This window comes from Lissotriton vulgaris, chromosome 7 (genome assembly GCF_964263255.1).
Source record: "Lissotriton vulgaris chromosome 7, aLisVul1.2, whole genome shotgun sequence".
Lineage (NCBI taxonomy): Eukaryota > Metazoa > Chordata > Amphibia > Caudata > Salamandridae > Lissotriton > Lissotriton vulgaris.
In genome coordinates, this window is record NC_141695.1 from 1,589,642,934 (window position 1) to 1,589,670,103 (window position 27,170).

The following is a 27,170-nucleotide window of genomic DNA, read 5'->3' on the forward strand; positions in this document are numbered from 1 at the left end:
AAAAGACAACAACCATTACTTTTTTGCATTACATTTCCTTTTGCTTGAGTTGGAGATTGTTACCCAAAGGTTACTTGTATTCAAGGACCTGATCCAATAGATTTGGGATCCACTAAGACTCATTTTCTACTTTGTCCCTCACAACAGCTTGCAAAGATGATGCAAAAAAGTGCAGCGATTGCTGTGTTGATCCTAATCAGAGCCGCAGGTCTAGAGGTCTTACCCCAAAGAGTGCTATCAAAGTGCTGCCAGCTTGGTTCTTTGCCACCATGGATGTGGGGAGCAAGTAAAGTGTGGTGATAGGAAATGCGCTCCCAGAGGGCCTCGGCGAGTAGGGAAATGTGAAACTTGAGCTGGAGTGTGCTGAAGCACCTAATGGTAGGGAAATGAAAAGTATGAGCCACAGAAAGCAGCTCATTTGGGATAAGAATTGTTAGTGGGTCCGAGCAGCAAAATGTATGAGGTCCGAGTGACAACAGCAAGAGGGAGGAGGGACTGTGATTAAGACGGTGGAGTGTATGAAGGACAAGATGAGCAGGGCAAAGGGGTAAGAGCACTCAAGGGGGAAACAAAGTAAGAGAACAATATTCCATGTGTAGAAAGGAGCTTCCCAGCCACAACAATGTCTGGGCATGGCACTGCCACACGCCCAACACAGGATACAGTTGGGGGGGCAAAGTGCTCGATGTAGAGGAAGAAGATGGGAGAACACTGTGCTGCTCAGCACTGCAAGCCTGGTGATCATATTGTTAAGGAGGTGGTAAAGTCCAGCAGGAGTGGTCAATTGCTGCAGTAATAAGATATAGGGGGGAGCCTGGAAGAGCAGGAGAGTGAAAAGTATGTGAGTCCAAGGAATCAGGCTGGTATGTGAGTCCAAGGAATCAGCCTTGGCTCGAGAAATTAGGCTGTCTGTGATCAGGAAAGGAGTGATCGAGAGGAAGACAGACTCATAGGTGTGAAGGGCATTCAAGCAAGACTGTGGCTAACTAAATATGGAAGAAGGGTCAGGGTGGGTTATGGCAGTCAGGCAGCCTATGAGGTCCTTGGCCTATGAGGCAGTAAAAGGTGAAGACCATGCAGGGACTGATCTGAAGGATGAGGAGGGAGGATGGCACCTCAGAGGGAAAGCAGGGGACAAAAAGGAAACGTACTGCACCTCACACACCCTAACATAGACCCTGAGAGTTGCAACTGATTTAAAAAATGTAGTACAGTATATTAGTGGCAACCATGGTAGGTCATAAAAGTGATGGACAGAAACCTGAGATTCAAGGGGTTCTTAAAAAATGAGAGAAAGAATTGGTTAAGTGGCCAATTGAAAGTTGGGCTTTGATAGTCCTAATTCGGGCAGTGTTTATTGTGAAAATGCTCCATGTCGTATGTGATCTTTTTTAATACTTAGAGGTCATAAGAATTGCCAGTGGTTTCTAGAGGATGGCCTGGTTGAGTATGAGAAGGAATTCAGGCCCTGCCTGAGAGAAGAGCATTCTCTAGTATGCAGCAAACTTGATATAGGCCTCTGTTTACAATAGATGGCCCCAACCAGGACAGTTGAGCCGGTAGATTTAAATATCCCTTCTGCGCACTCTAGAAGGTACACCACGCAAAGAGGGGCGGGCGAGGGCTACAAACAATCTGGTCCCTTAATATATGGCCAGCTGTTTCACTCTATATCAGCCAGTGATAACACCGAGCAGAGAGGGTAAAACCCTCCTATATGTCCCTTTTTTAAAACAAAGGGATGGGAGGAAACAGCCTTCTCAAAAACCATTAATCTGGAACTCCCTTTTAAAGTTTTAAAACATTATCTCAGTTTCTTATCCTTTAGAAAAGCACTTAAGTCTGAGATGTAAATCGGTAACAAGACACCCCTGGGTTTAGTATGCAATGTTAGGGTGATGATGAGGAAGAGCAGAGGAAATGCAGGGGACCTGGGACATTGGCACGCTGGGTGTTGAATATAGTATACAGAGATAGGGATACTGTGAACGCCAGATACCTGGTACTATACAATTGTATAAAAATCATTATATCACCTCTCTTCCTTTTTAACAAAAAATACATTAGCCTTAATAGCTGCTGAACTTATGGACAATGAAAAAACTATGGGTGTAATGTATCTTTAGTACAGCTCAAGCGGTCTACCCTTAATATCACCTTATAATCTAATTTAAACAAAATGGCCCTGCACTCAAATATACAAATAGGTGATTAGTAAAAGGATGTCAGTGTTCATAGTCCATCACAGAGAAATAAAGTTGTATCTTCCCAAATGAAAAACGTTAGTCAGCGTTTTTGCTGCAGAAAAGGGTTCCTTATATTCTTTTAATCCATAGAAATTCTTTAAAATCACAGCACGCATTTGACAAGACAGCTGACGTGTTTCGTCCCTCTTGGGACTTCTTCAGGGCTTAACATGTAAGAGACGTATACCATATGCTCTTTGAGGTTTGTCCTTAAGAGAACGAGAAAAGTAGTAGTACGGCAAATGAATGGGATATGTATCTCCCAGAAGTCGGATATAGCATCCAGTTCAACATTAAATCGGTAACAAGACACCCCTGGGGGTAGTATGCAATGTTAGGATGATGAGAAACAGCAGAGAATTGCAGGGGACCTGGGACATTGGCACGCTGGGTGTTGAATATAGTATACAGAGATAGGGATACTGTGAACGCCAGATACCTGGTACTATACAATTGTATCAAAATCATTATATCACCTCTCTTCCTTTTTAGCAAAACATGCATGAATCTTAATAGCTGCTGAACTTATGGACAATGAAAAAAACAATGGGTGTAATTAATCTATAGTATAGCTCAAGGGGTCTACCATTAATATCACCTTATAATCTAAAGTAACTTGCAGCTGACAGACCTCGCAAACAAAGCAAAGCAAACATTTTGTATTTTCTCATGGGTTTAAATTTTGAAAAATATTAACGGTGCAGCACTCTTTAAGCTGCACCTATATAGACAGTTGAGCAAAATATTTCTAATGGCTATTGGCACCTCGACTGCAAAGTGAACAACTAAACAATCATTAATTAGGGAAATGTTCAGACAGCTATCGGAGTCCAGTTGAGTAAGTGAATGATTAATTTTAAATTGATGTTTCAACCCAGTAGCGTAAGTACTAAAGCCTTCAACAGGACTTGGAGTTATAAGTTTGTGAGCACCCACAGAAACCGATTAACTAAGTTCATAAGATTTACCAAGGTAGTTGAGAAAAAAAGGCTATGATAGTTCACAGCTGCACAAGTCATGAAGCCAAAAAGACCATAATAGAACTGAGAAAGGCAAAATATGTCTAAAAAAGGCTTAAAGTTGGCGATAAGTGAGAGCGAAACTATCCAAATTATTTGGTGGCAATAGTGAGTATTCGTGTTAACACGGTTTGCTTCTTCAGCAGGGAAGACCAAAGCAAATTAATATTCTAAGTCAATGAAAACTATTTAAAACACTATTTGTTTTCCTCTATCTCTAGTGTGTTACCTGTGGATATTAACACTCCTGAAAATGTGCCTTTCCATAGTTGGCCAGCACTCTACAAGCTGTCAATTTTTAGGAGTGAGCATCCTATAAATGTTTAAACTTCTATGCATTTTTTGTGGTTGGGGTAGAAACAAAACAAGCCACAGGCTCTAGCCATTATGGGGCTGATATACAAAGTAATGTATGAATATGTGTAAGAAGTCCTTTAGGGGTACTAATTAATGTACCCACAAATACTTTTATTTGTTTAACCTGAAATGTCCAACTACCTGTTAGTAAAAGGAAAAAAACTACACAATTCTTCCTATTTGTACTATTTATTACTTTTCTCTAAATATTCTCCACATATTGCCATTTTAGATGATTTTGGGGCCAATGTGCAGTTATTTATGAGTTTATTTTCATTTTCCATTCAAATTCTGGGCCTTTAACTTCACTGGAAATTAAATGAGGTGGGAGGGTTTTTTCTAGGGTTGGTTGATGATGTTGTGGGTGAGCGGCGGGGGGAGGGGGCAGCTAAATTGTGGAAAACGGAGCAGCTCGCGGAGGTCGAAAGGTGTCAGCCTTTCTCTCAGAAGGCCCCGGGCCACTGCTGATACTCACTGTGACACCGCAGACCCGCCCGGGTCAGACACAATCAGGGTCCCAGGTGAAGATTTATGGGCGCCAGAGGGCGGGCTCTAGAGGCAGGCAGGCACCTTGTTTTCACACAGCCAGGCGGCAACCTATGGAAAGATACAAGTATTGTTTAATTTAGCTACTGCGCTAGCATCACTGACCCGGAAACGCGATTGCAGATGCACTGCTGTGTACCATTTTATGCAGTATATGGAATGGTGATATATGAAGGAGGGACGGGTGAGGAAAGAAAGCAGAGGCCGTGCAAGGGAGGGTGTGAGAGAATAGGGAAGAAGAGGAGGCGTGAGAATGGCAAGGTTATGTGAGAGGAAGTGTGTAGAAAAGTAGGGTTCACACGTTATTCACTATAAACACACAAACATATGTATATATATATATATATATATATATATATATATATATATATTCATCGTACATGTACAGAAAGACTGTTTGGTATGCTAGAAAAAAGTGTCAGTATACCCATAATTGGGGATTTGCTTGCAAGGTTGTGGGTCGAGATGTTCCCCGAAAGTTAATTGAATTCTACACTCTTTTTTTAGGGGGGGGGGAGGGGGCTTATTTCCTCATGTCGTGTCGATTTGGCTCTATATGCAGGTCAAAGACAAGTGGAGTGCCTCTCTGACAGTCTGCAATTACTCAAAGCTTGGGAACAGTGAGGAATTATCGAAAATCATAAAAAAAACACATTCAAATTGAGAGAAGAAGATTGGGGGCGACAAGAATGAATGGCGTATTTTAATATGGAGAAATCTTCAATTGCCTGGAGCGAACTGGATCCGATCCAGGATTTGAAAACTGACATTTTCATTTTAAAAAACCTGAATGCTTGCGAAGAGATTCGGAAATATAAAAAGTACCCTATCGAATTTTTAGTAAAATGTTTGTATTTTTGATTGACTAAAATTTCACTTTTAGGACTGAATTGTGAATACAGCGTTCTAAATCAAAGCGTTATTATATTTAAGAATATTGACTGATGTGCAAAACGAAATTACTCAATTATTCTTTTAAAAAAATCATTCACTCTCGAAGGAAAATATTTTTTTAACAAGAAATTTAGTTTTTATATTAATCTTTGTAAACCAGTTTGACATACTCCACATGTTGCGCTGCTGCTGCGAACACTGGCAGGCGCAAGAAAAATGCCCAGCAATTTATAAAAGGTTCATTGATATGTTTACACTCCCAGTTTGCTTTCATCCTTGTAAACTTTACATTTTTAGGTACACGTTTCCGACCATCATCTGTATTCCGTTCTGGCACACCGGTGTCCTGACTTCTTAATTTTTCCAAGTTTCGTTTGATCTCTGCGAAATTTACAATTGTGATTTCTAAGGTCAAAATATTCTCACCCGTCTGTTTAGTGAATGATTGTATTAAACAGTATTTATTACAAGCTGCACGGAGGGACGCGAACATACGATTTGCAACTTTTTTTTTTAGTTTACGGATTTGTCTGCTAGTGAATGCTGAAGGGCATGAAATTGCCCATGGGGGTATGGGTGCCCTGTACACCAGCAATCTAGAAACGATCAGAGAAGAACAGAGCACGGATGCTGCCTGCAAGAGACCTGTCCAGGATCACAGGCTTCCAATTCCAGGATGCCAATTTGTAAGAGGGCGTGTCCTGCACCCCCTTCAGCTTATTAAAATGGTAACAGTGTTCTGCAAACTGCAACAATAGAGTAATATGTGCCAATGTTACATATGCAAGCCAATGCTTACCGGTGTGAACCACCACTGCTCACAAAACGCTACAATAAACCACGCCCATTCCGACACCAGTTTCATGTAATTTCATTGTATGTATTGGCCGATATGATACAAGAGGAAATGAAATGTACCTGCAGCGGGAGCGGATGAGGCATAAATGAATCTTGGGTCTCACGCGGGGGGGGGGGGGGGGGGGGGGGCGCTAGGGTGGTGTTTCAAGCGTGAATGGTGTTTTTTACAGGAGGATGTCCAATTAATGTTCGCTGTAAAGGGACACCTGCAAATTTATTTATTTTATGTATTGTTCGTATGCGAATATATGTATTTTATTTATGTATATTTTTTCATCCGTCCTTGCTTTTACAAATAGTTTTGGGTACATGTTTTCCATTTATGCAAATTTAGTTTATGTTTTAATTATGTTTCTTTTTAAGGTGTGCATTCTTTTCTGTTTATGACTTTGTCAATTATTCAACATATATTGTTGGCCCCATCTTTTATAAATGTATATTTCAACGTATGCGTATTTTTAATTATGCATGCTCCATGCACTTTTAAATTCCTATAGGTGTTTAGGTCTCTCTGTCAATACATTTTATGGCATGATTTTGAAATGACTGCTTTTTTGCAATATTTTGGAGGTATTCGGTTTTCGTACCAGGGCATCTATTTTTTCCCGTCTCTATGTTTAGGGGTATCCTTTCCTGTATTTGTGAAGAATGCATTTTCCTGCCTTCATTTGTATGCCTTTATTTAATTACGGTCCTATAGGTATGTTTGTTTCTAGTTCTATATGCATCTTTTGCATGCATTGTTTATTTATTTCTAGGTATGCACGTATGCTTTGATAGGTATGTATATTGTCTATGGTGCCTTCTTATGTGCGTATGATTGCGCAGGATTGCATTTTGCCTATCCAGACATGTTTTTATGCCTATGTGCATTTTGTGTGATTTTCTATACTGTATGATTGTCTGTGCTTTGTGCAACAGTGTTTATTGTTTGTGCATGAATTTTCCATGCCTAAATGTATCTTGTGTATCCCTTTTAATGTATGTGTGATTCTGTAGGTATGCTTTTTGTTGCAACTGTATACATGTTGGGGCATATTTACAAGCCCCTTGCACCACTTTTGCGTCACTTTTCCCATGTTAAAAATGATGTAAAAGTGGCGCAAGGGCCTTAGTCTTTGCGAGGCTTCTGTCCATATGTCGTGAATATGCCTTTCAGTACTTTGATAGAATGTTGTTTTCCGTGTCTATGCGTTGTACGTGCCTGTCTTTTAAGTGCGTGTTCATGGTGTCTGAATTGCACTAAGTTGTGCATGTGAAAAGCATGCACTTCTGCAGAGAGCAGCAGCTCAGCCGGGCTGGGAGCTGCAGTGACATCAGGCCGGCTCTGCAGCAGCAGGCAGGGGGCGGTGGAGGAGGGGGCGGGGCAGGGCTTCACCTCACCTGGTGAGCCACCTCGGATCCCGCACTGCGCATGCGCCGAGCCCCAGGCAGCCAGTAGTCCAGGTGCGTCTCTCTGACTTAGGGCGCAGTTAAAGAGGCAGCAGCTGGAGGGAAAAAACAGCCCCCAACACCGGAAAACCATGGCGCTACTGGGGAGGACCGAATGGCAGGTATGTGCCTTTAAATGTGTACCCCAGGCTACCCTCCCAGCGCCCGAGAGCTTCCCTGGACCCGCGGCAGTGGCGGTAGTACCGTATTTTTGTGCCACCAGGGCCGTGGAGGCGTGCAGGGACGGCAGGTCCAAGGCATCCGGTCCTCAACTTTTTTTTTCTTCTTTAACACAAATACTTATTTTACGTGTGTTAGTTCAGTTCCTTTAATTGAAATAAACGAAGACTACAATTCCCAGAGTGCACTGATTTGTTAAAAGAAATACCAGGAGGGCCAGCGTAGTGTCCTGGTGTGGGTGTAAAGTCCTAGGACACGGAGCTAATTCACCTACCCTGAGGTCAGCATCGTAACTGATGTAATAACTGGGCGGTAACGGACTGTAGCCAAGTGGCCCTGGAGGTAACCTGTACCCCAGATCCGGGTACCAGTTCACTTTAGGATAATTTAGTTACTACGTCCTTGAGGCGGAGAAGAAAACACGGGTGCCCGTGGAAGTCCCGTCCCTGTGGCGGAGAAACAGCCTCCTGCGAAGAGTCCAGATCGCTCGGAAAGTAACCCCGTTCCTATCCAGTAGTCCACCCCGTAGGACCGTGTATTATTTCACTCCCCGCGGCGGTAACATAGTGCCCGAGCAGCTAGTCCAGACATTGTGGGGTGAAATAGCGCCCGGGCCGAATGTCTAACCTCTTTAATGCACTCCACCTGAAAGTAATCTTGTGACCTTCGAAGTAATCCAGTACCGGTAGTCCACCCCCTAGGTAGTAATCTAGTCCGGTGTGTCTAGTTCATACCCCGTGGCGGTAACCTAGTGCTCGTGCAGATAGTCCGGACAGCATGGCGGTAAAAGAGCGCCCGGGCAGATAGTCGGTCACCTTCAGTCCCTCTAGAAGTGACCTGGTGGTCTTCTAAGTTATCAGGGTCCGGTGGTCAGTCCCCCCGGCGTTAATCTAGTGCCTGTGTGTGTGGTGGAATTCTTCGATCCTTTCGGTTAACTCCCGGAACGCTCTGTGGTCAGAGTAGCTTGTTACAGAGCGCCTAGAGGCCTCGCTTGTTGCCGCTCAGCAGTTCAGTCCCTCGAGCAGCGCATGTTTTACCGCATCGGCAGTCCATTAGTGAATCTTAATGACTCCCATCGTGGTGGAGGTTAAGAGCGTCAAGAAGCGGCCGTAACGCGAATGACTTGATGTTAGGCAACCTGCTGGGCGTGCTTGATGTCGAGGCGCTGTGATGGCAGCTTAAAATGGGCTATCACATTTGCCGTTTGAGCGCCTCGTCGCTGCATAGAGTAGTGAAGCGCTATGAAAATGCGACAGCATGAAAGAAGTACCTGCCACTGAAAAAAGATACTCTTAGCAGTACTTCGGCTGGTCAATAATTGCGTAGTGTGCAGACTGAGAGAGGTTGGGGAGGGTTCTCTCCCCCATCTCTGTGAACTCTCTATAGCTCCTTATTTTACCCTACTTCCATTCAGATTTGACTGGAGTAAATCAAACATGGAGTGTAACGATGGCAGAGTGTCTGTCCCGTGGCTAAATGCACGTGTGCATTTACCATTCCTATTATTGAAGCGCCCAGAGGACCCGTGGTGGGCGCTGTAGGCATGTTAACAATCTGAGGTGTTGCAAGCTGCTCATTCATCCTACGTACACCGATATACGCCCCCTCATGCCTGAGTAGCTCTGTGTTGCGAAACTGGTGTGTGCTGTCCGTATTGATTTCCACACAGTGAGTGTTTCTCTCACACGTTACGCGGGGGTGCTCTCCAGGCACCTTTCAGCCCCAGGGTGGCCGGGCTGCCCGTAAACAGAAGCCCCTGGGGTCGGTGAATCATTGCAGCCCTGAGTTTGAGGATAATGTGCCCTGCCTGCGGTGTGTGGCGGGGACTGGCCCTGTGTGCACCCCCCACATGCACGGAAACCTGATCGGGGACTCTGTGTCCCGGCCGTGCGCTGATTGCAACAATTACTCGCCCGGCTGCACATGCCCTTATCGGAGGCGGCATCGCATCAACGGAGTGTGACAATGGGGGTGTTTCCGCGTTGTGCAAGAGGCATCTCCCAGAGCGGGCACATTTTCAAATAGCAGATAGATCTCCCCCCCAACGAGCACAGGTGTGTATATATTACCATTTTTTGTGTATAGAATGATGATTGGCAGGTGACCAGTTAGTAGAAGTGGGCCAAACTTGCATTTAAACCTAGATTTGCAGGAATAACGAAAGGGACCACGATCACGTTCCCCATATAAATAATCTCTACGCACATTAGATGTACAGAAGGCTGGGCTCACCTGTTATGGAGGGCGCTATACATCACGAGTAGTTTCTAAGCCCCACCTCTGAAGTGACGTTGGGCCTCTGCGCAGGTATAATACAGAGGTCTTTGATTTACATTTGAGCCCATCAAGATTGGGTACATTTTAGGGCCACTGACATTACCCCGCAGCGGAGGAGCGATCAACAATGCAGCAGTGGCATTGAGGCCCACTAGGCCGGAGATACTTTTTCAAATGTTTATAAACATCAAATTAGGGCTTGGTGGTTCTTCCTTTTGCCTGTTTTGGGGACTCGGGTGCATATTACCAACAACTAGCGATATTTATCTCTAAATGGGCTTAGCGAGTTTTTTTTTTTATCGCCAAGCATCGCTGGATATTATCGCAGAGATCACGTGCGATTAGCAACGTTTATCTCTAAAGCGATAAAATATCCAGCGATAGCGGTGAATATCGCTGAGAATACAGCGATATTCACGCATTAACGCCAATAGGGTCTTAGCCATAATATCCACCTCCCATTGGATATAATTGCTAAGAACTGGTCTAAGCAGGGGTTAGCTTTTGGAGATATTCACGCTTAGTGCGAATATTTACATTGCTACGCCTGCGTTGATAAGACAATAGCGATGTTAGCGACTGTTTTCAGTCACTAACAGGTTGGGTACACCCACTTTGCATGTCATTAGCGATAATATCGCTGACATGCAAATCGGGCCCGCTCGCTATCGCCTCAAAGCTGTCGCTAACAGGGCGATATAATTATCGCAGCGAAAACGGCCACTAAAGCGGCGATAATCTAAAATCGCCAGGCTTGGTAATAAGCCACTCGGTCCGCCTTTTTAGGCCACTGGGCAGTGGAGGGCCAAATTGTGGCTAAACACGTGACTGAATTATGTGGCAAGAAAATGCTGTGCACGCTTCTTGTAATAAAGGGTGTGCCTCTTTTATTCTGTGTATTCCAAACTGGTGTTAGGGTTTAATTTGCGTAGACCCACTATGAACCTCATGAGCATCTTTCCTTTTAACCCCTTCGAGGCTAATGACGAGCTGGGCTCGTCATGGCGCTTACCTGCCGTGCGCGGATGACAAGGCCAGCTCGTCATGGTGTATAGGATTTATGTTTTTTTAGCGCAGGACGGGAAAACGCCTAGCAGCCAAGTGGTTAACAGAACCCCCCTCCCAAGTCATGTGCACTGAAAATATTTTGGGTAAGTAACTAGGAAGCAGTGTAAGGTACAAGATATGAGAACTTGAGGAGAGAAATAAGGATTTATTTTATTAGATTTTCTACAGCGAGTCTTATTTTGAACAGAATGCTACTTTCAGCATACTGTATGTAGTGTAAATGAACTTACACAATCACAGAAGAACATGTGTAAAACAAAGGTGTATCCGTCTTTTGCCACGTTTACATCTTAAAGGATTATTTCATGTAATACATGGACTTGTCCATCACCCCCCCCCCCCTTCATCATTTAGGGCATTAATACTATCTTTGAAACATGCTTAACTCTTACCAGTTTAACAGAAGTAACCAACAGACTTTATCGATTTGTTTTCCACTGCATTACACCAGGCGTGCAGTCATTTCTCGTAACTATTGATCCTTTGATCTTGAAATATTTTTCGCAGCAATCTGCAACTCAAGCAGCTGATGGGGCATTATGTGACAAGTGCCACATATCTATTATTGCATGGAAAACGCCTAGGCTGCAGAAATGCATGATTCCAGGAGCCCTGGACGTTTTCAGATGTTAAGTAATACCTTCCAACTGGGAGCTTTTAGCACTTCAGTATGTTTCTCCTCCACCATGGAGTGAAGATTGAAGGGGAGACCGCATGTTTTCCCAGCCCTGAGGTTTCTCAGAGGATGTTAGGGTGCAATTAGCTCGTGTGCATTGGCTGTCTACAATTTGCTATAGTTTAAAGCACTTAAAGGAGCTCCTGGCCTAAACAGCTGCACTGAGCAACCAGCAGAGGGTTTAAAACGTAACCCGTGAACTAACAACATACTCCTGAATTATATTTTTTTAACCAATGAAGCCAACTTTTGTACAGGCCTCTGACCAGAGCCGGTGGAATGGCGCAGCAAGGTTAGCTAAATTATGTGGCAAAGAAAGACGCATTGTGCGGCGTCATTCGGCATTTTGCTTGTCACTGTATTACATCATTGTTATTTCTTACAGAGGTGGCCTCTCATTGGTATTATTTTAACTGCAACAATCAGTAAAAGAAAGACCTGTCACCGCACATTAGAAGCGCAAAAACAGGCCACTCGGCCGCAACGTTCGGCGGGTTTTTAGTAACTTGATCCACTTGAGCTACAAACAATTTTCTTTCTAAATCTGCAAATTATGTGGCAAATTAATAACTATGGGGTAATCTCATAGTTCCAGTGGGCCAACCTACAATGCCACCTAGGGGGTCCTTGAGCTATTTCCGGAGCACTCCCCTTCTGTCTCTTGGTTGCATATCACATGCCAACAACTCCAGGTAGGCCCTCTTGGCGCTATGACAGAGTTCCACGTACTCCCTTCTTCCCTTATCACACAGTGGAGCTGACGGGTATATGTGTGTATTTATAACTTCATTATTGTTGTGAGGGGGTTGTGCGCACAGGCTAGTGGTTGGACACAAGGGACAGCATATTTGATGACATATAGCGCCTTCCACACTTTCAGAGAAGTGATCATTACACTGTTCTGTTTCGGGTGTTCGAGGGTGAGGTGAATCGGGTCTTTCCTTCGTGATTTCCCGATGTTTTGCGCCACGCACCAGTGATGGGGACAACGGCGCGTTCCTTTGCGTAATTCGTCAAAAGTTGCTATGTCGACACAATTTCGCTACTTTGTGCTCTGCCGTCACAATATACGTCTACATAGGTGACACTTTGTCATGGAGCCACTTGTCCTGTTCAGAAGCTGGATTCCTGTTTTCGGACGTTTGTTCGTGCTTCTTCCCAACAACCGCCCCCTCCAAGGCACGTTAAAAGGCGGATGAAAAGCGGTCCATATTTACGTCACCGGATCCTCGTTTGCAGGCTGCTCAAGTTGGTACTTAGTACAGGTGACGTTAATACTGAACTGAAGGAGAGTGAACTCGGCGCTACGATGCCAAATTAATGGCCACGTAGCGCTACACAAGTCTTTGTGAACGTTACAACCTGGGATGCCAAGAGCATTGGTTGAGAAAAGCAGGCCTGAGAGCGCCATGGCAGAGCAACGTGTGACCTTGGTGTTGGCGTGCGGTGTTATATAAATAAAGTATATTGTGTGTGGGGGCTACAATATAATTTATTTATATAATCATAGCACTTTAGAACCGATTTTCGCTCACGTTAATCTATCGTATTTCTGTGTGTAAACAGCGGAAATCCCCTTCACTGTAATTAAATGCCGGGTTTGTGTCTGCTATTCACAGATGAAACTTTTCGTAATTCAATACCATACATTCAGTCACCACGACTCTGCTACGCACTTGCACCTCACTAGGGTCTTTTAAGCGATTTTTTTTTTAAAGCGGTGCGGCACGTGGAGCTTTTTGGGTGGCGTTACGAGCCTCAGCTGCCAAAATAAATTGGATTTGATCACAGTCGGCTGCTATTAATAAACATTGACAGGTGCGTTTAGTTGCCAAAATATACCCCCCCAAACTCCTCAGAGGACTCTGCCGTGAAGGCCCTTATACCCCCTACTGGAAGTAAAAAAAAGCGGTTTAAATGTAACGGAAAATAAGTTTATCGAATCAGTTTCTCGGAGTCTGACGCTTACTTGTGTTGTGTAGACTGTCTCTCCCTCTTTGTGTATAGTCTAATAAAGGATTATTATGAGGGTGTTGGGATTAAATAGAGCTTTATTCTCTCAAGAGCCCTGCCCGCTGGAATGCTCTTATAAAAACACCCCCGGGGCCGGGTATGGTAGGGCCGTGTACACAGTGCGCCGAATGCAAACCTGCCTCCTTGGAGGGGTGCGCGGAGCAGCGCCGCTTCCAGCGCGCAACCGCTTTAGTTTAAAACAAGCGGTGCTACGAGCGATTTATAGAACGAATCCTTCATTAAGCCGGCTGCACGGGAGAGTTTTTCTGAAATAATTTCTCGGCGAAAATGCCCATGTATATACCTGCACAACTCCCCGGAGCGAGCACCTCGCCTTAAAACGGCAGCATGATAAATCGCTTGTGTCGGTTAAGGAAATCGGCCTTCCACCTTAAACATGCATTTAGAAAACAAAGTATAAATCTTTTTGGGACGTCACAACCCTTTCAAGTATATACATACCTTTAAACGGGTTACTTTGTAGGATACCTTGTCTTTTTTATAAAGCGCTAAGGGATTTGAGGCGCTGTAATTAACGCGCGTTAAGATTATTATCCATGACCAGTTTATAGTCTTTTCGGGATTCAAAGACGGTAGCTAAAACCACTGAATCTTTTCCCCTGAAACGACCTTTACGTGCTTGGGATCCTACAAAAACCCATAGGTAATAATAGTCTTATGGAACTAGCACATTCCTTTCTAAAAGCGGTGGGAAAGTTACATTTGTGCATACCGAAGGCAGACGCTTTTCTTGAAAAAACGCACGATGCTGGAAAATTATAGCAGGCCTGGACTTGGACACCGGAGCAAATTATTTTCAGGTGGAACAGTGGTTCGAAGTGCCCATATAACACGGGGTGCTTTTATAAATCTCTTACGCGAACAAACCGATCAATGACCTTTAAAAGGTGAGAAACTCGTATTTACATGTTCTAGGCTAGGCGAGGACGTGTGGATAAACGGGACTTCACGAGCGAAATAAAAAATCACAACCTTGGAAAATATCGAACTGCAATTTAGCCTTTCAGAACCGGTTTATTGACTCTCTCCTCTCGTAAAACCTCTTACAGATGCACGTTTGGTACATACATAAACCCACAAGCTCGTTTATATAATAAATCCCTAATTAAGCCACTGTCATGCTAGAAATGTGGGACTCCGTGGTTCCTTGTGTTGCTATTCGAGAAGCCACACCAAAGTGATACGAACTCTGGAGCGGTTATAAACCTCTCTGTGCATCAGCTATAAAAACCGGGGCACAGCCCCCACGCCCTTTCCCGGCGCTATCTGTGCAATAAATACATTATTAAACAGGTTGGGGGCGCGAACTAGTCCAGAAGTCACTGACTCCACGGGGCTTCAGAGTATAAGCCGCTTTATTGCCAGTTCTAGGAAACACAACATATGCCAGGGAGGAAATAGTCAGTCAACCCACTTTAAAGAGTTCTGCCAACAATATAAACCTCGCCACCACTCGGGAAGTTATACAAGCCTCTTGTTAAACGAGCTCTGAATGTGGGAACAGGGACTCCTGGGGCCTATTTGTGGGGAAAGACATATTAAACACGCCAAAGGTAGGGTACGATTCTATGTTGTGTACACTGCAAAGCGGTTTACAATATTTTAATTTGCTGCAAGGCAATTAACTACCGCCGTGTGATAAATTCACACCTCCTAAAAAGAAAAATCCAAACACTTCCATGTTTTGCAAATTGTCATCAACGAATGTGAGATTATACAAGCTAATCTACTTGCTATGTACAACTCCTGTCCAATCATTTGGAGTGCGTTTTTTTCACACCTTATTGATAAGACCTCCCTGGATAAAAAAAAAAAATGAAAGTCACAAACCTTTTTAAAGTAACTGAGCCTATATTGGCTCTTCACATTCGTAGGAAAAGTCGGGTGGAATAGGCTTGGAGTGCAGTCTCCGACTTCCTGAAACATGTTACACCACCATTTGTTCCTCATTGTTTTGCATTTAAATTTAAAACCAGGTTCGATCTTAATGCCATTTCTTCTTGCATTTCTTTGGGTCCGATTACACGCATTGCGTGGGCGGTACAAACTAATGTGTGTTTAGCACCAAATCCGCCCCATTTGCAGCAAAACAAATATAGATAGAAGACATAATGCCAATTTTTTTTTTAATTGCTTATTATTTGTTATGAAGCTGCAAAGCAGCACGGACGGTCTACAATAATAAACGGGAACAAAATGCAAGCTACCTCCCCACCATCACAATGAGAAATCTCGTACGAAACAACACCACGGTGCAGATTTGCGACCCCCGAGCTGACACAGGAGCCAAGCCCTTTAAAAGGAAAAGCCCCATTGAAGACCTCTCCTCCTCTCTGGTTTGTTTACGGTTTCCCTCGCAGGATGAAAAAGAAAACCCAAAAGTTGCCATTAAGAGAATGCAGAGCAGATAACAGGGTTGGTCTCATAATAGGGCTGAAGTTGGCTCCAACAAAAGGGCGGCCTGTGGGGCACCATTGACATGCAGGGATCCTCTAAGGCGCGCGCATTGGAGCCCGCTGCTATTGGCTTTGGATGACCCGACGCTGCCCGCCGTAGTGACGCCAGGCCCCCTTGGGACGTCTGTCTGCCTTCCAAGCGCCCCGGGGGGACAACCAGCAGATCACCTATGCGTGCATTTCAAAGGGCTTCTATCAAGGGACAGCAGTCCTCCGTGGGCCCCACCAGAAATGCTAATGCGGATTAGGGTGCGTCCCGCAGTTTATGGGGCTGTAATGGGGCTGCTCTGAATGGGCACCTGTATGAAAAGAAACACCTTCCCTTGTACTCTGGCAGGCAGGGGAGGCTTTGCGTAGGTCCTAGTAGTGGTTTCAGGGCCCAATGAAATGGCAGCGAGAGGCGCCGTGAAGTGCGTTTGTGCGTCTAACGAAAGGGGCCGTCCGGCGCTGGTTTCGTAAATGAATACTCGACGCAACTGCCCCAAAAACAAGGCTGCAAATGATAAATGACAATATTCAAGAGAACCTTTAGGGTTTTTTTTCACGTTAAACTGAAGATTAAAAAAAAAGCTAATGGAAGTACATTTATGACAGTTGTGCTGATGTCACACCGAATATATTTGTATTGTTTGTCTCTAAACCAAATATTATTACAACTGCATCAAGTATTTACATATTTTTTGAAATGTTATGCAGAATGGACTTTGAATGCAAACATTAAATTGTTCAACAAAATTGCTTTTACTGTTTGGGGGTGAGGGGGTGGCGGTTGGGGGTCATTGAATAATAACAGAATGTGATTCATCCCTGGAGAATGATTTACTTGAAAATAATAATAATAATAGTCGAATCATACATGCTTGAACACTTCAACTGGAGTACTTCCTCTCTAGGGAAAATTGAGCCCATAGCTCGATGGACTCAAAGGACCGACCAAGGGGATCCGAGTGGTCAGATCTTAGTGCCCTCACAGACCCGGAAGGGTGTCGTGCTTCATCATAGATTGCTCCTCGTCAAGCTGGCGCTGCAATTCTTGATGGGCCTGGGGGCTCTTTATCCGATTTTTGATACGTAGACGCGGTTAGATGAGTGCATGTGAGGGATTTTCAAAACTAGGGTGGTGACAGAAGTGAGAGTAAAAGAGTCTAAGGGAACCAAGGAGATATTTGTGGGGTAGTGGTCCCTTGACCCAATAAAAATAAAAGGTGCTATCCTGAGGTCACACTATACCCTAATAGCTAAAGTGTGAGGAATAAGGTGGGCTCGACATGTTTCATGCCTATGTTGCCAGGAGGGTCAATCGGCATTTCATCAGCATATAATTACTCCTACCCTATACAAGGGTGTGGGCCCACCTAAAGGCCATGGGAGCCCACTAGAATGAAGGATACTGCACTTGAAATTCTGGATAGAAATACACCTTAGGTGAGGCAGCAGGCCCGGACTGGGCGTTGCGGGCACCGGGCAATCCCCCGGTGGGCCGCACGGGTGGGGGCCGTTTTGGTTCGAGGGCCTTTTTTGCAGCTATGTAACAAAATCGGCAGAAAACCGACCCTGGCAAACAGCGGCCGCCCCCCTCCCCCGCGGGCTGGCCGAGCACTTTGCCAGGGCCGGTTTAGGTTCCCAGTCCGGCCCTGTAAGGCAGAAGTCCCCAACACAACTGTGGGAGAAAGTGATTTTTGCAGGAGATTATCCCTGGACCTCCCCTCCTAGGTAATCATACAGACCAACATTTTGAACATAATAAGAGGGAGGTATTGGGGGGGAAAAAAATTATTGTGGGAACTGATTTTCTTTGTGTTACATTGAAGTAGAGGAGGTTTTAGGCAGGAGACACCTAAAATTAAGTTGTTTTGGAGTTTTTAAAAATCTGACCCCCCCCCCCCCACGGATTGGGTTTGTTGACATGTATATGATCAATGCCTTTCTTAGGCAGCCACAAGAATTAGACTAATCTAGTCAAAATGGAAAATAATTGCAGGGAGTGACATTCCCATGAAGTATGAGTTTGCATCCAGGGCTGTTGTGGAACAACAAAGTCAAACCTGTAAATTGTTATCAATACTTAAGACTCTTCTGTCCAATTACTAAATCACCTCTGTCTTTTTTACTTTAATTGCTTTTCGTAACTCCTATCAATCTGTAGATCCAGCTGCTTAATTAATACATCTATAAGTATATGTTCACTGCCACTTAGCGTTAATTTGCCAAGAAAACATTAGTTTCACGGTGAAGCACTGTACAGACATGCATAAAACACATTGCAGCATCTTGGTGTTTTTTGTAACTTCATTTGTAACCACACAAACACATGTATTTCTGAGGTGAACTTTTAGGAACTGTGCATGATATTTTTTTTCGATCTGCTATTCTCCATTGTTTCCATATCATTTTTCAATCTGTGGTGTGTTCAAAAGGACAATAATTCTTTGTGTTTTGGTTAATCCTTTTATTCCTCCACTGCAGTATTTTAAAATGTGCTTTGTATTGAAAATATATAAGGATACATTAATTGAATAGCACCAAGATTGTTTAGTCTAATTCTTCTTGCCCCAAGTGTCAAAAAATAAGTTAATTGCCTAAAGCACAAGTAGCTCCAGTAGGTTGTCCAGGAGTACAAGGCTGGGGACCAGCACAGAAATGCAGATTAGAACTCGAGCCTCCTGCTCACATTGCTGGCCATTTATATTTATCCACACACTTCCCTGGCAGAAATAAACAGCAATTTGCTCCACCTCTGCATGGCAGTGACTAGAAATGACCTAGAGGTATGTTTGGGAAGGTACTCCTTCCTCGTTGTTGCGAGCCTGCCTCCCTTGTTGATACGTCGCCTTGTGCAAAATAACACCAAATGTATGTGGATTAGGTGCCAATAGTTCACCCCTTAAGAATGGTTATATATATATATATATATATATATATATATATATATATATATGTATACATACATTTTTTTTTAAATGTCTGGTTCTGGGGCGGCCCAGGCTGATTCCTTAGAGCAGGGATACTCAAAGTATGGCCCAGGGGCTGCATACGGCCCTCCTGACTGTTGATTGCGGCCTATGGTAAACAGCAGCATTTGGTTGCTGCTCACTTGACAGAGCAGGAACGTTCAGAAAGCAGTGAAACAGGCATACATTATTTACACATAAACTAAAGTAATGGTGAAGATGTCCTAGATGACTGATCTCTAAGAACACCTTTAGTTTTAAAGACATCTTGCACTAAACATAAAAAAACTAAACTCTGTGCAAAAATTCAAAAAAGTGTCTTTTATTAACGTTCATGAACATGCTGCTTTAGTATATCAGATTAAAGCAATGTATTGAGAGGCCTTTATTAACAGTAACAGTTTTCAAACATTATCTTGGAAACATTCATACCACCACCCCCCCATTCTGAAAACAATGCCATTAGTAAACCAAGAGGCAAATCATTTGTCAGGTGCACCTTCTGTGTAGCCTTGGTTGTTATATAATTGGAACAACATTATAGTGTATTGAATAAAAAATACAAGTGTTTTTTTTTTTTAGAGCTCCTGTATGTGGTAATAAAGTAAAAGGAGGCAAAGTGAAATTAGCCAATTGCTTAGGTTCACATAATTTGGTAAAGTGGGGAAGCCAGGACTGATACCAGGTTTTCTGGTTGCGTATTTTGAAATTCAGCCATCAGATGAGTATCTCTTTTCCTCTCATGTTTTACATTAAAAGTTAATTATTTGACTTTAATCTTGGTGCATGAGAATAGATCGTTAGTTGGAGACAGCAATCACTTGAAGGTTCGGTTTGTTGTCCACACCATGCACCTGCTTCATGTCCCCCCCCCCCCCCCCCAAAACCCACCTTTGATCACCCGACCCTCACCCTGCTGGCATAGGTGCAGCCATCGGGCGTGCCACAGACAGAGCTTTGTGGCCCCTGGGGAACTGTTTGCGAGTACCCATGCCTTACAGAAAGTGGGAGAATATACATCAGGATGGCCTTCTTCAGCATTAGCTGTGCTAGGCGTGCATAAAGCACATGGCTACCCAATGGGTTTCCCAGCGTTGAAATCATGTCCTTCTTCTTGCCAGCACAGTAGGTAGATCACTCAGAGTTGAGTTTTGAGAAGCTCCCTGAATTTGATTTCATCGTTGGTCGATCTTAAAGGGAAAGGGTTCCAGAGCTGAGCTGCCAGAATGGCAAAAGAACGTCCACAACTTCCCTAACCCCTTGGGCACGGCCACGATTCTGCGCCTGTGCGGCGCTTTTAATGAGTGGGCAGGTTCATGAGGGCGCCCAGCCGTCATCAGCACACGCCCACCGTGGTGCATGATGGACGGGGGCCGTCATCAGAAAAGAAGGGGTTAATTAGAGTTGGAAAATATTGACACTCCCCCTAAAACAAGATTTGGAGAGTTTCCACACCAGGGCAGCTTCTGTACATATGCTGGGATGTGGCAAGTTGTAGGGCTTGCCATGCCTCTGTATTATAATGGTAAGGCCACCTCAAGGGTTGTTAGTGCCCCAGGAGAGGCAATTTTGCCCTTCCACCTTCACCCTTATTTTTTTATATACCTGTGTAGCTGCAGCTGCAACTCCGTTAGTGTCACAACACCTCCATCACCCTCCCTGACTGGCCTTTATATATTATCATTACGTTATACAGCTGAGAGTTTGATGGGCAGCGGATGTTTTGAAGGTTGTATTTGATTTCTGTATGTATATTTCCTCAGGGGTGGGATGGTGGGTCGAGACATAGTGTATGGCACGCTGCTTTAGCTACTGACTGCACTCCAGAGTGTAGAAACTGTTGCTTACGTGGGGGAAGGGTGCATGTCTGGGCCACACATTTTGCATTTTGAGCTGTGCTCCACGATTGTCCCCTAGAAGTTGACACAGAGGTGGTTTTGGCCATGTGATGGGTTGGCATGAAATTGTGGTGTTCAGTCTTTGTAGAGCAAAACCCCCACTAATACATTTTAATATTGTAGAGAATAGTTAGAATATGGTTTTAACAATGTGTGCCTAAGAAAATGGGAGATCAGTGCAATGATGTGTTGAACTTTTATTTCTTCAATAATATTGACCTGTGAGAACACATGCAGTCTAATGTTCTGGCTGGCATTGTTTGGTATGAGTGAGAGGGTGTCTTGGGACAGAGCTTGCCACATCCCAGCATACTTACTGAAACTACCCTGGGTTGGAAACTCTCCAAATCTTGTTTTAGGGGAGTATCACTATTTTCCAACTTTTCCCAGGAGTTAGAATATAAATGCTGCATATTTTAAAAATAATTTCTACATGGACAGCATGTATTGTTTGTTCATACCAGGAAAGGTGGACTCGCCACTGTTCATTTACAGACGCAGCCGATGGAATTGTGTGGCAGGAGAGGGCCAAATTATGTGGCAGGGTTGAGTTAATTATACAGGAATAAAAGCTAAATTAACTCTGAAAGTGTCAGAAGACTTCATTATTTATTTATAATATGAACTCATTTAAGTATTTGATATAATGCAGATTGAGCTCCAAGAAGCAGCAGTGCTGTTTTTCTTACTTCACACATATTTGCACTTAGGGGTTGGATGCTACCATGTAGCCATTCCTGGAATTTTTTGTATAAATTATTTCATATACGTTGATTGAGTTCCTTTGAATGACGTAAATAGAGATGTTGGGTTACAGAAGGCATGGATTTGTTATATGAAAGCGCCAAAACTAAATGCATTATGCCCACTGAAATGCTGCAATAGGACTACCATTTATCATTTATTAATGTCTATTTACCAATCTCCAAGGCTGGAATTAGAATGCAGGCCGGAAGTATAGTGACTCAGTCACTTGACCACATTTTCCACTTACACCTGGAAATTGCAATCCTTTGCTTTCTACCGTATATCAGAAAAATACAAACAGCCTGGCAGGCGTCCTTACGGCACTTAGGTAAAATGACCACTGATAGAAGGCTGTCTAATGAGGGAAAACCTCAAAAAGAAGGCCACAGCCATCATTCACGTAAATACTTGTGTATGTAAAGGTTCTAGTTTAGTGCACACCTAATTACGAAGCAACAAGGAGTTGTACTTGGGGGGGGGGGGGGGAAGGCTCAGTGAACGGTAAAAGCAATTTAGAAGAATTTGAGGAGTGGCGGATAGTGCTTATTCATAATATATATATTTTATTCCAGTTAGAGACGCAACGTTTGCTTTGGTTGCTTCTCTGTGGAACTTGCCCTCGGTGCCCATATGAGTTGGCGTACATGTGAGATCTTTAGGCAAAAACTGGAAACCATCCTCTACTGCCGAATTCTTACCTCACTGCTTAATTTGTGCAGGTGGTGGGCACCGACTGTTGTCTTTGAGGCCGGGATTTTTTTTCCATCAACTTGCTCAAAATGAATGTAAAGACCGAAAAAAGGAGCAAGAGAGATTTAAACCATAGTGACGAAGCAGGAGTGAAAAAGAACATGCAGGAGTGTGATTAAATGACAACGTTGGGTACTGGAGAAAAAGACATGAGGTAAAATAGACTTTGGAGAACTGGTATTTGGAAAATTCAGCCTTTGGCAGCACCAGAGGTGGTCTCCTAAGAAACTGTTTATGCACTTGCATTATCTTTCGCAAAGTAAGAACTGGATCATCCAGACCATATCATGAAACAGTGGCTACAGTACTACCTTTTATTCCACAATATCTGTAGTAGTATCAGTGGTTAACTTTATTACGTGGTTCGTCTGCAGGAAGGGATGAATACAAAGACATTACAGAGATGACAGGCTGAACCAAATAGGTAAGACCAGGCCACTGAATAATTTGCTACTGCAGTTTTTTCTGTTTATATATATTTCTCACATTTCCCATAATCTGTTATCTGCTGCATCATCTGCAGATTCCCATACCCCTCCCCCCCCCCCCCCCCGGCCCTTCTAAAAAAAAAATGGTTTCTGGTTCCGATAGATTAAACGTTACTAAATACTTGGCGACACGTGTTTCTGTGCAGTGGAAAGCCCACCGTAAAGTTTCAGATCATCTCTAAATTGCTTATTAGTACCAGTTTAATACTACAACACATCAATAAGGTGACATTTTTTTGCCAGTGTTACCAAAAAAGTCAAAATATTGAACTAATACTATCAAAAAATGTGCAGCATCAGGCCGCATACTTGCCTGTGCTTGGTGCATAATTTAGTCCACTGTAAATTAATAAGGAGATGTAGGTAGTGTAGCAGTGATACTCAAAGTACTGGCCACATGCAGCCCCCTGCTGAACAACTGCACTCGGCTGCTGTTTACTTAAAAGGTCTCCAACTTTCAGAAAGATGTTAATTAAACAGGCAAGCATTTATTTACAAGATAAATGAAGCAGAAAAAAAACAAATAAGGTATCCTGCATCACTTCTTACAACAAATGTGTATAAATGATAGTCTCTTAAATTGAAAAAAGTTTATTTCATTAACATAAGGAGCGTTTCAAGTTGAAGCATTACAATTATATCTGTGCACTGAAGTATTTTTTAAAAGTGATAGTTTGAAAAAATGAATGTAGAAACATTCGTTCCTCCTCCCACCCTGACAGCAATGCCAATTGTTAACTAAGATGCAAGTCAATTGTCCTGTCGAACCCTCTGGGTGGCCTGGGATGCAATTACACATGGGCAAAATGTTCGTTTTTTAAATCAAACACAGGAGAATGTTTTGTACAGTGCATATCTGTAACACACATTTTTCAAGCTGAACCTACAAGTGGTAAAGAAAAAAAGGAAGGCAAAGTGACCTATAACAATTGCCTGGAATCACACAATTGGGGCAAGGTGGGAAGCCAGGATTGGTCGTAGGTTTTCTGGGTTCATATTATGCACTTCTATTTTATTCCAATTCAGTATTAAAGGATTTTTTTTTTTACACAACTCGCCCAAGGTGGTGATACCAAGTAGACAAGGCTTACCTCCAGGTCCAGTAGAGGGAAAGGTATTCATATATTGCATAGCACAGTATTGTCAAATCTATGACTCTCCTAGAGGATTAATTTAGATGGCAGTATGGAATAAAACCCTCAAAATAACCCCGTGACTCACTGACCACACCATGCAATTGCTTCGTAACCCCAATGCCCAACTTAACACTCCACCCCTACAAAGCCCTACTCCCACCTAGCTGGCATGAATGCGTCCCTCAGACACACCGCAGACCATACTTTGTGACCCCTGGGAAAATGTTTGCTAGTACCTATGGTGTAGAGTAGAGGCTACTCCAAGCAGTACACCCTGACGCATAGTTCTAGGGACCCTGGGATAAACTTGTTATTAAGAAGGTTCACACAATCTTTAGATTGGTATTCTCTGGAAATCATCCATTTATGTGCATTTAAGTTTAAATGGGGGGGGGGTGTAATTTTGAGTGATCTTTGAAGCTGCCAAGCATGATTGCTATCCCACTAACTGTGCAGACTGACACTTAGGGGGCAAGCGTTCCTAAAGAAGGTTTTAAAGGTTGTAGTTGTGCACATGGTTGTACTGGAGTGCTAATGTCATATGAGTGTATGACCTAAAAGCAACGCATTATCCTTGGCTTCTTATACATGAAAATCCATTGGGTATCCAATTACAAGTGTGCTTTTATCTGTGAAGTGTGAAAAATACGTTTCTGGTTCATTTTTTTCCCAAAATGTGTGGATAATTGTATATTAAGAGTATAAAAAATGGATTATTACTCTTGAAAATATTAAAAAAATAAATACCATAAAACTAGGGGACATAATTAAAAGTGAGGAAGGTAATTCCATGCCTGAGGTGCATGCATTACACTTCACTGGTTGAAACAGGAGGGCAGGTTTACATCAGCATACTTAAACTAGCATAGTTACAACAGGGTCTTTCAGGGGCACAGCTATACAATACTTATGTACGAAAATCCTCACTGATCAAACAGCTGTTACTTGAGGTTACAAAACGTAAGTCTGCTGAGGCATTTTTATGCAAATCCTACCTTGATGGGAGGTAGGATCTTCAAACTATTCCTGCCAATTTATGGACCATCTGGCTATTTTTGCAAAGCCCAAACCCCACCACCCCCGCCTTCGCCCCCGCAGGGTTTCAAAGATTGAGTAAAATTGTGTTCAACAACATGGATGAGGTATCAACTGGTGAGGCTTTGGTATGGAACCAAAGCCCATGCTGATATAAATCAAATTGGGGGGTGGGGTGGGTAAGGGTAGTTAATTTCTGAATTTTAAGAGTTCGAAGACAAGGTAACTGATTCAGATACCCTCAAATAAGGCCGGCAAAAGATTAACATTTTTAGTAGTTTCACTGGTGGCTCCAAGTTCAACATATGGGCTTGAGTGTGTTACAGATTTGTGAGAGACCTACATTTTGAGGGTTATTAGGTTAATAGAACATTTCTAAAGTGCACTCAAAACTGATGGGGTGGCTCTCGGCCTCTTTTGTGCTAGCTGCAATGCAGAACCATTCACAAAAAAATTAGGAATCACCAGGCTCAATCATGGAGTTTTCTCTCTGGTTCTAAATACTCTGGCTCTTTGGTTTGGTCTGCACCCTCTAAAAAAAAAAATATATATATATATATACACACACACACACTTACTTTTATAAAACCATGTTCACCCTCTTAAATGAGACATACAGTGATTGAGGTTACAACAGATCTCAACATTTAACCATAACTCATCAAACAAAGTGACCCTTTGGAATCTTCATTGCTGGTGATGTAGACCTAGGTAAACCTATAACTAGATGGCTTCTCTATACTGAATGGATGGCACTGTAAAGCTACTCCACAAGGTATATGAATTGCCCTACTATCTCTGCAGCGGAGCTCGTCCACTGTATTTCATGACAGTCAACTAATGTTGGGAACGTTTTTGCTTCCCTGCTCCAAATCTTTGAGTTCATTACTCAGGATAGACCAATGCACATTTCTAAATCATGCATTCCAAGCAAATGCGCCCATCTTAATTTGAAAACCGGTCTTGGGTACCTTTGTTGGATGTTGATTGGCCAAAATTGGCTATGGTGGCAGAAGATCTTAGTGTAATTGGTAGAGTGGTGTGTTATACTGGTTTCCCAGGGGAATCTTCTTCAGACAACCGGCAGAAGAGCATAACCAGGGGGGGCTTGCATGTAAAAAAAAGTGGGAGATTTCCAAACCGAGATGGGCCTCTAGCAGTCAGTTTGTCGGGCATCTGTCAGAGAATGACTTGTGGCTGACTCTACTACAGTTCTACTTTCTGCCAAGAAAGTTCCTAATGCCCTCATAGGCCAGTCTGCCTGTGGCCTCCACAGCAGGCCACTGACTGCAAGTGATTGGTGAGTAACAAACCGTGCAGATTCCATGAATTCTGAAAGGATGTGCTCTGTGAATACAAGCACTTCAAGATGAACACATTGGAATATGCTTATGAGGCCCAGGATAGGATTGCCAAAGTAGTTTTCTTGTAAGTTTAAGTTTAGACCGCACATCCCAGCCCACAGTGCTGTTGCTAAAAAGTCAGGAACTGTTGATTGGTGACCATCGTGACATTATGACATGAGACCAGGCTGCATCAATGAGGCTGAATCTGTGAACAAGCTGCAGAGTAACTATTGCAAAGTGCAGAAAGTGGGGCCACTGGGATCTGCGAAAGTGAAAAGGATTTTTTTGCATGGAGTACACATTGCATGCCGCACGCCCATTACCACGGCATTGTCTCTCCATTCCCCTTGGTACATAGCACCATGGTGGGTGACCAATGATGCCATACGCTCCTTCACAAACTTCATCTTTCTTGGGTGATGCTCAGCAGTGGGTTGTAGTAGGGGAAGGTGCAGAGCCAGATGCAGTTCAGAGCCAACAATGTAAAAGGCTACATCACAAGTGTCGTCCATACACTAAAGGCTGCTATTGTGACCATAGTGCTGGCACACTTGGGCACCAAAAATTTAACCTGATTCTCCTGCTGACATTTGGGGGGGGCGCTCTCCACATGTGTGCAGATGGGGCTGACCCTGAACCATGGTGGGCACTGAAAACGGATGTGCAGGTCAATTCATTACAAAATGTTTATATAGTGTGGACTATGACCAGACAAGGGTAAGTGCTGTGCATAAGAAGCATCAGCTATGACCAGGGTAACAAACTCCTGGTGTGAAA

General features: G+C 43.4%; 1 protein-coding gene across 1 annotated transcript in view; it reads left to right on the forward strand.

The window, feature by feature from the left end:
* The first annotated feature begins 7,337 nt into the window (after nucleotides 1–7,337).
* Nucleotides 7,338–27,170, forward strand: part of TFAP2C (transcription factor AP-2 gamma) — a 50,798-nt gene continuing 30,965 nt past the window's right edge. Inside the window, exon 1 of the mRNA XM_086932498.1 lies at nucleotides 7,338–7,473. Within this exon, the coding sequence (XP_086788624.1) occupies nucleotides 7,444–7,473 (30 nt within the window). The 5' untranslated portion in view covers nucleotides 7,338–7,443. The remainder of the gene's footprint in view (nucleotides 7,474–27,170) is intronic.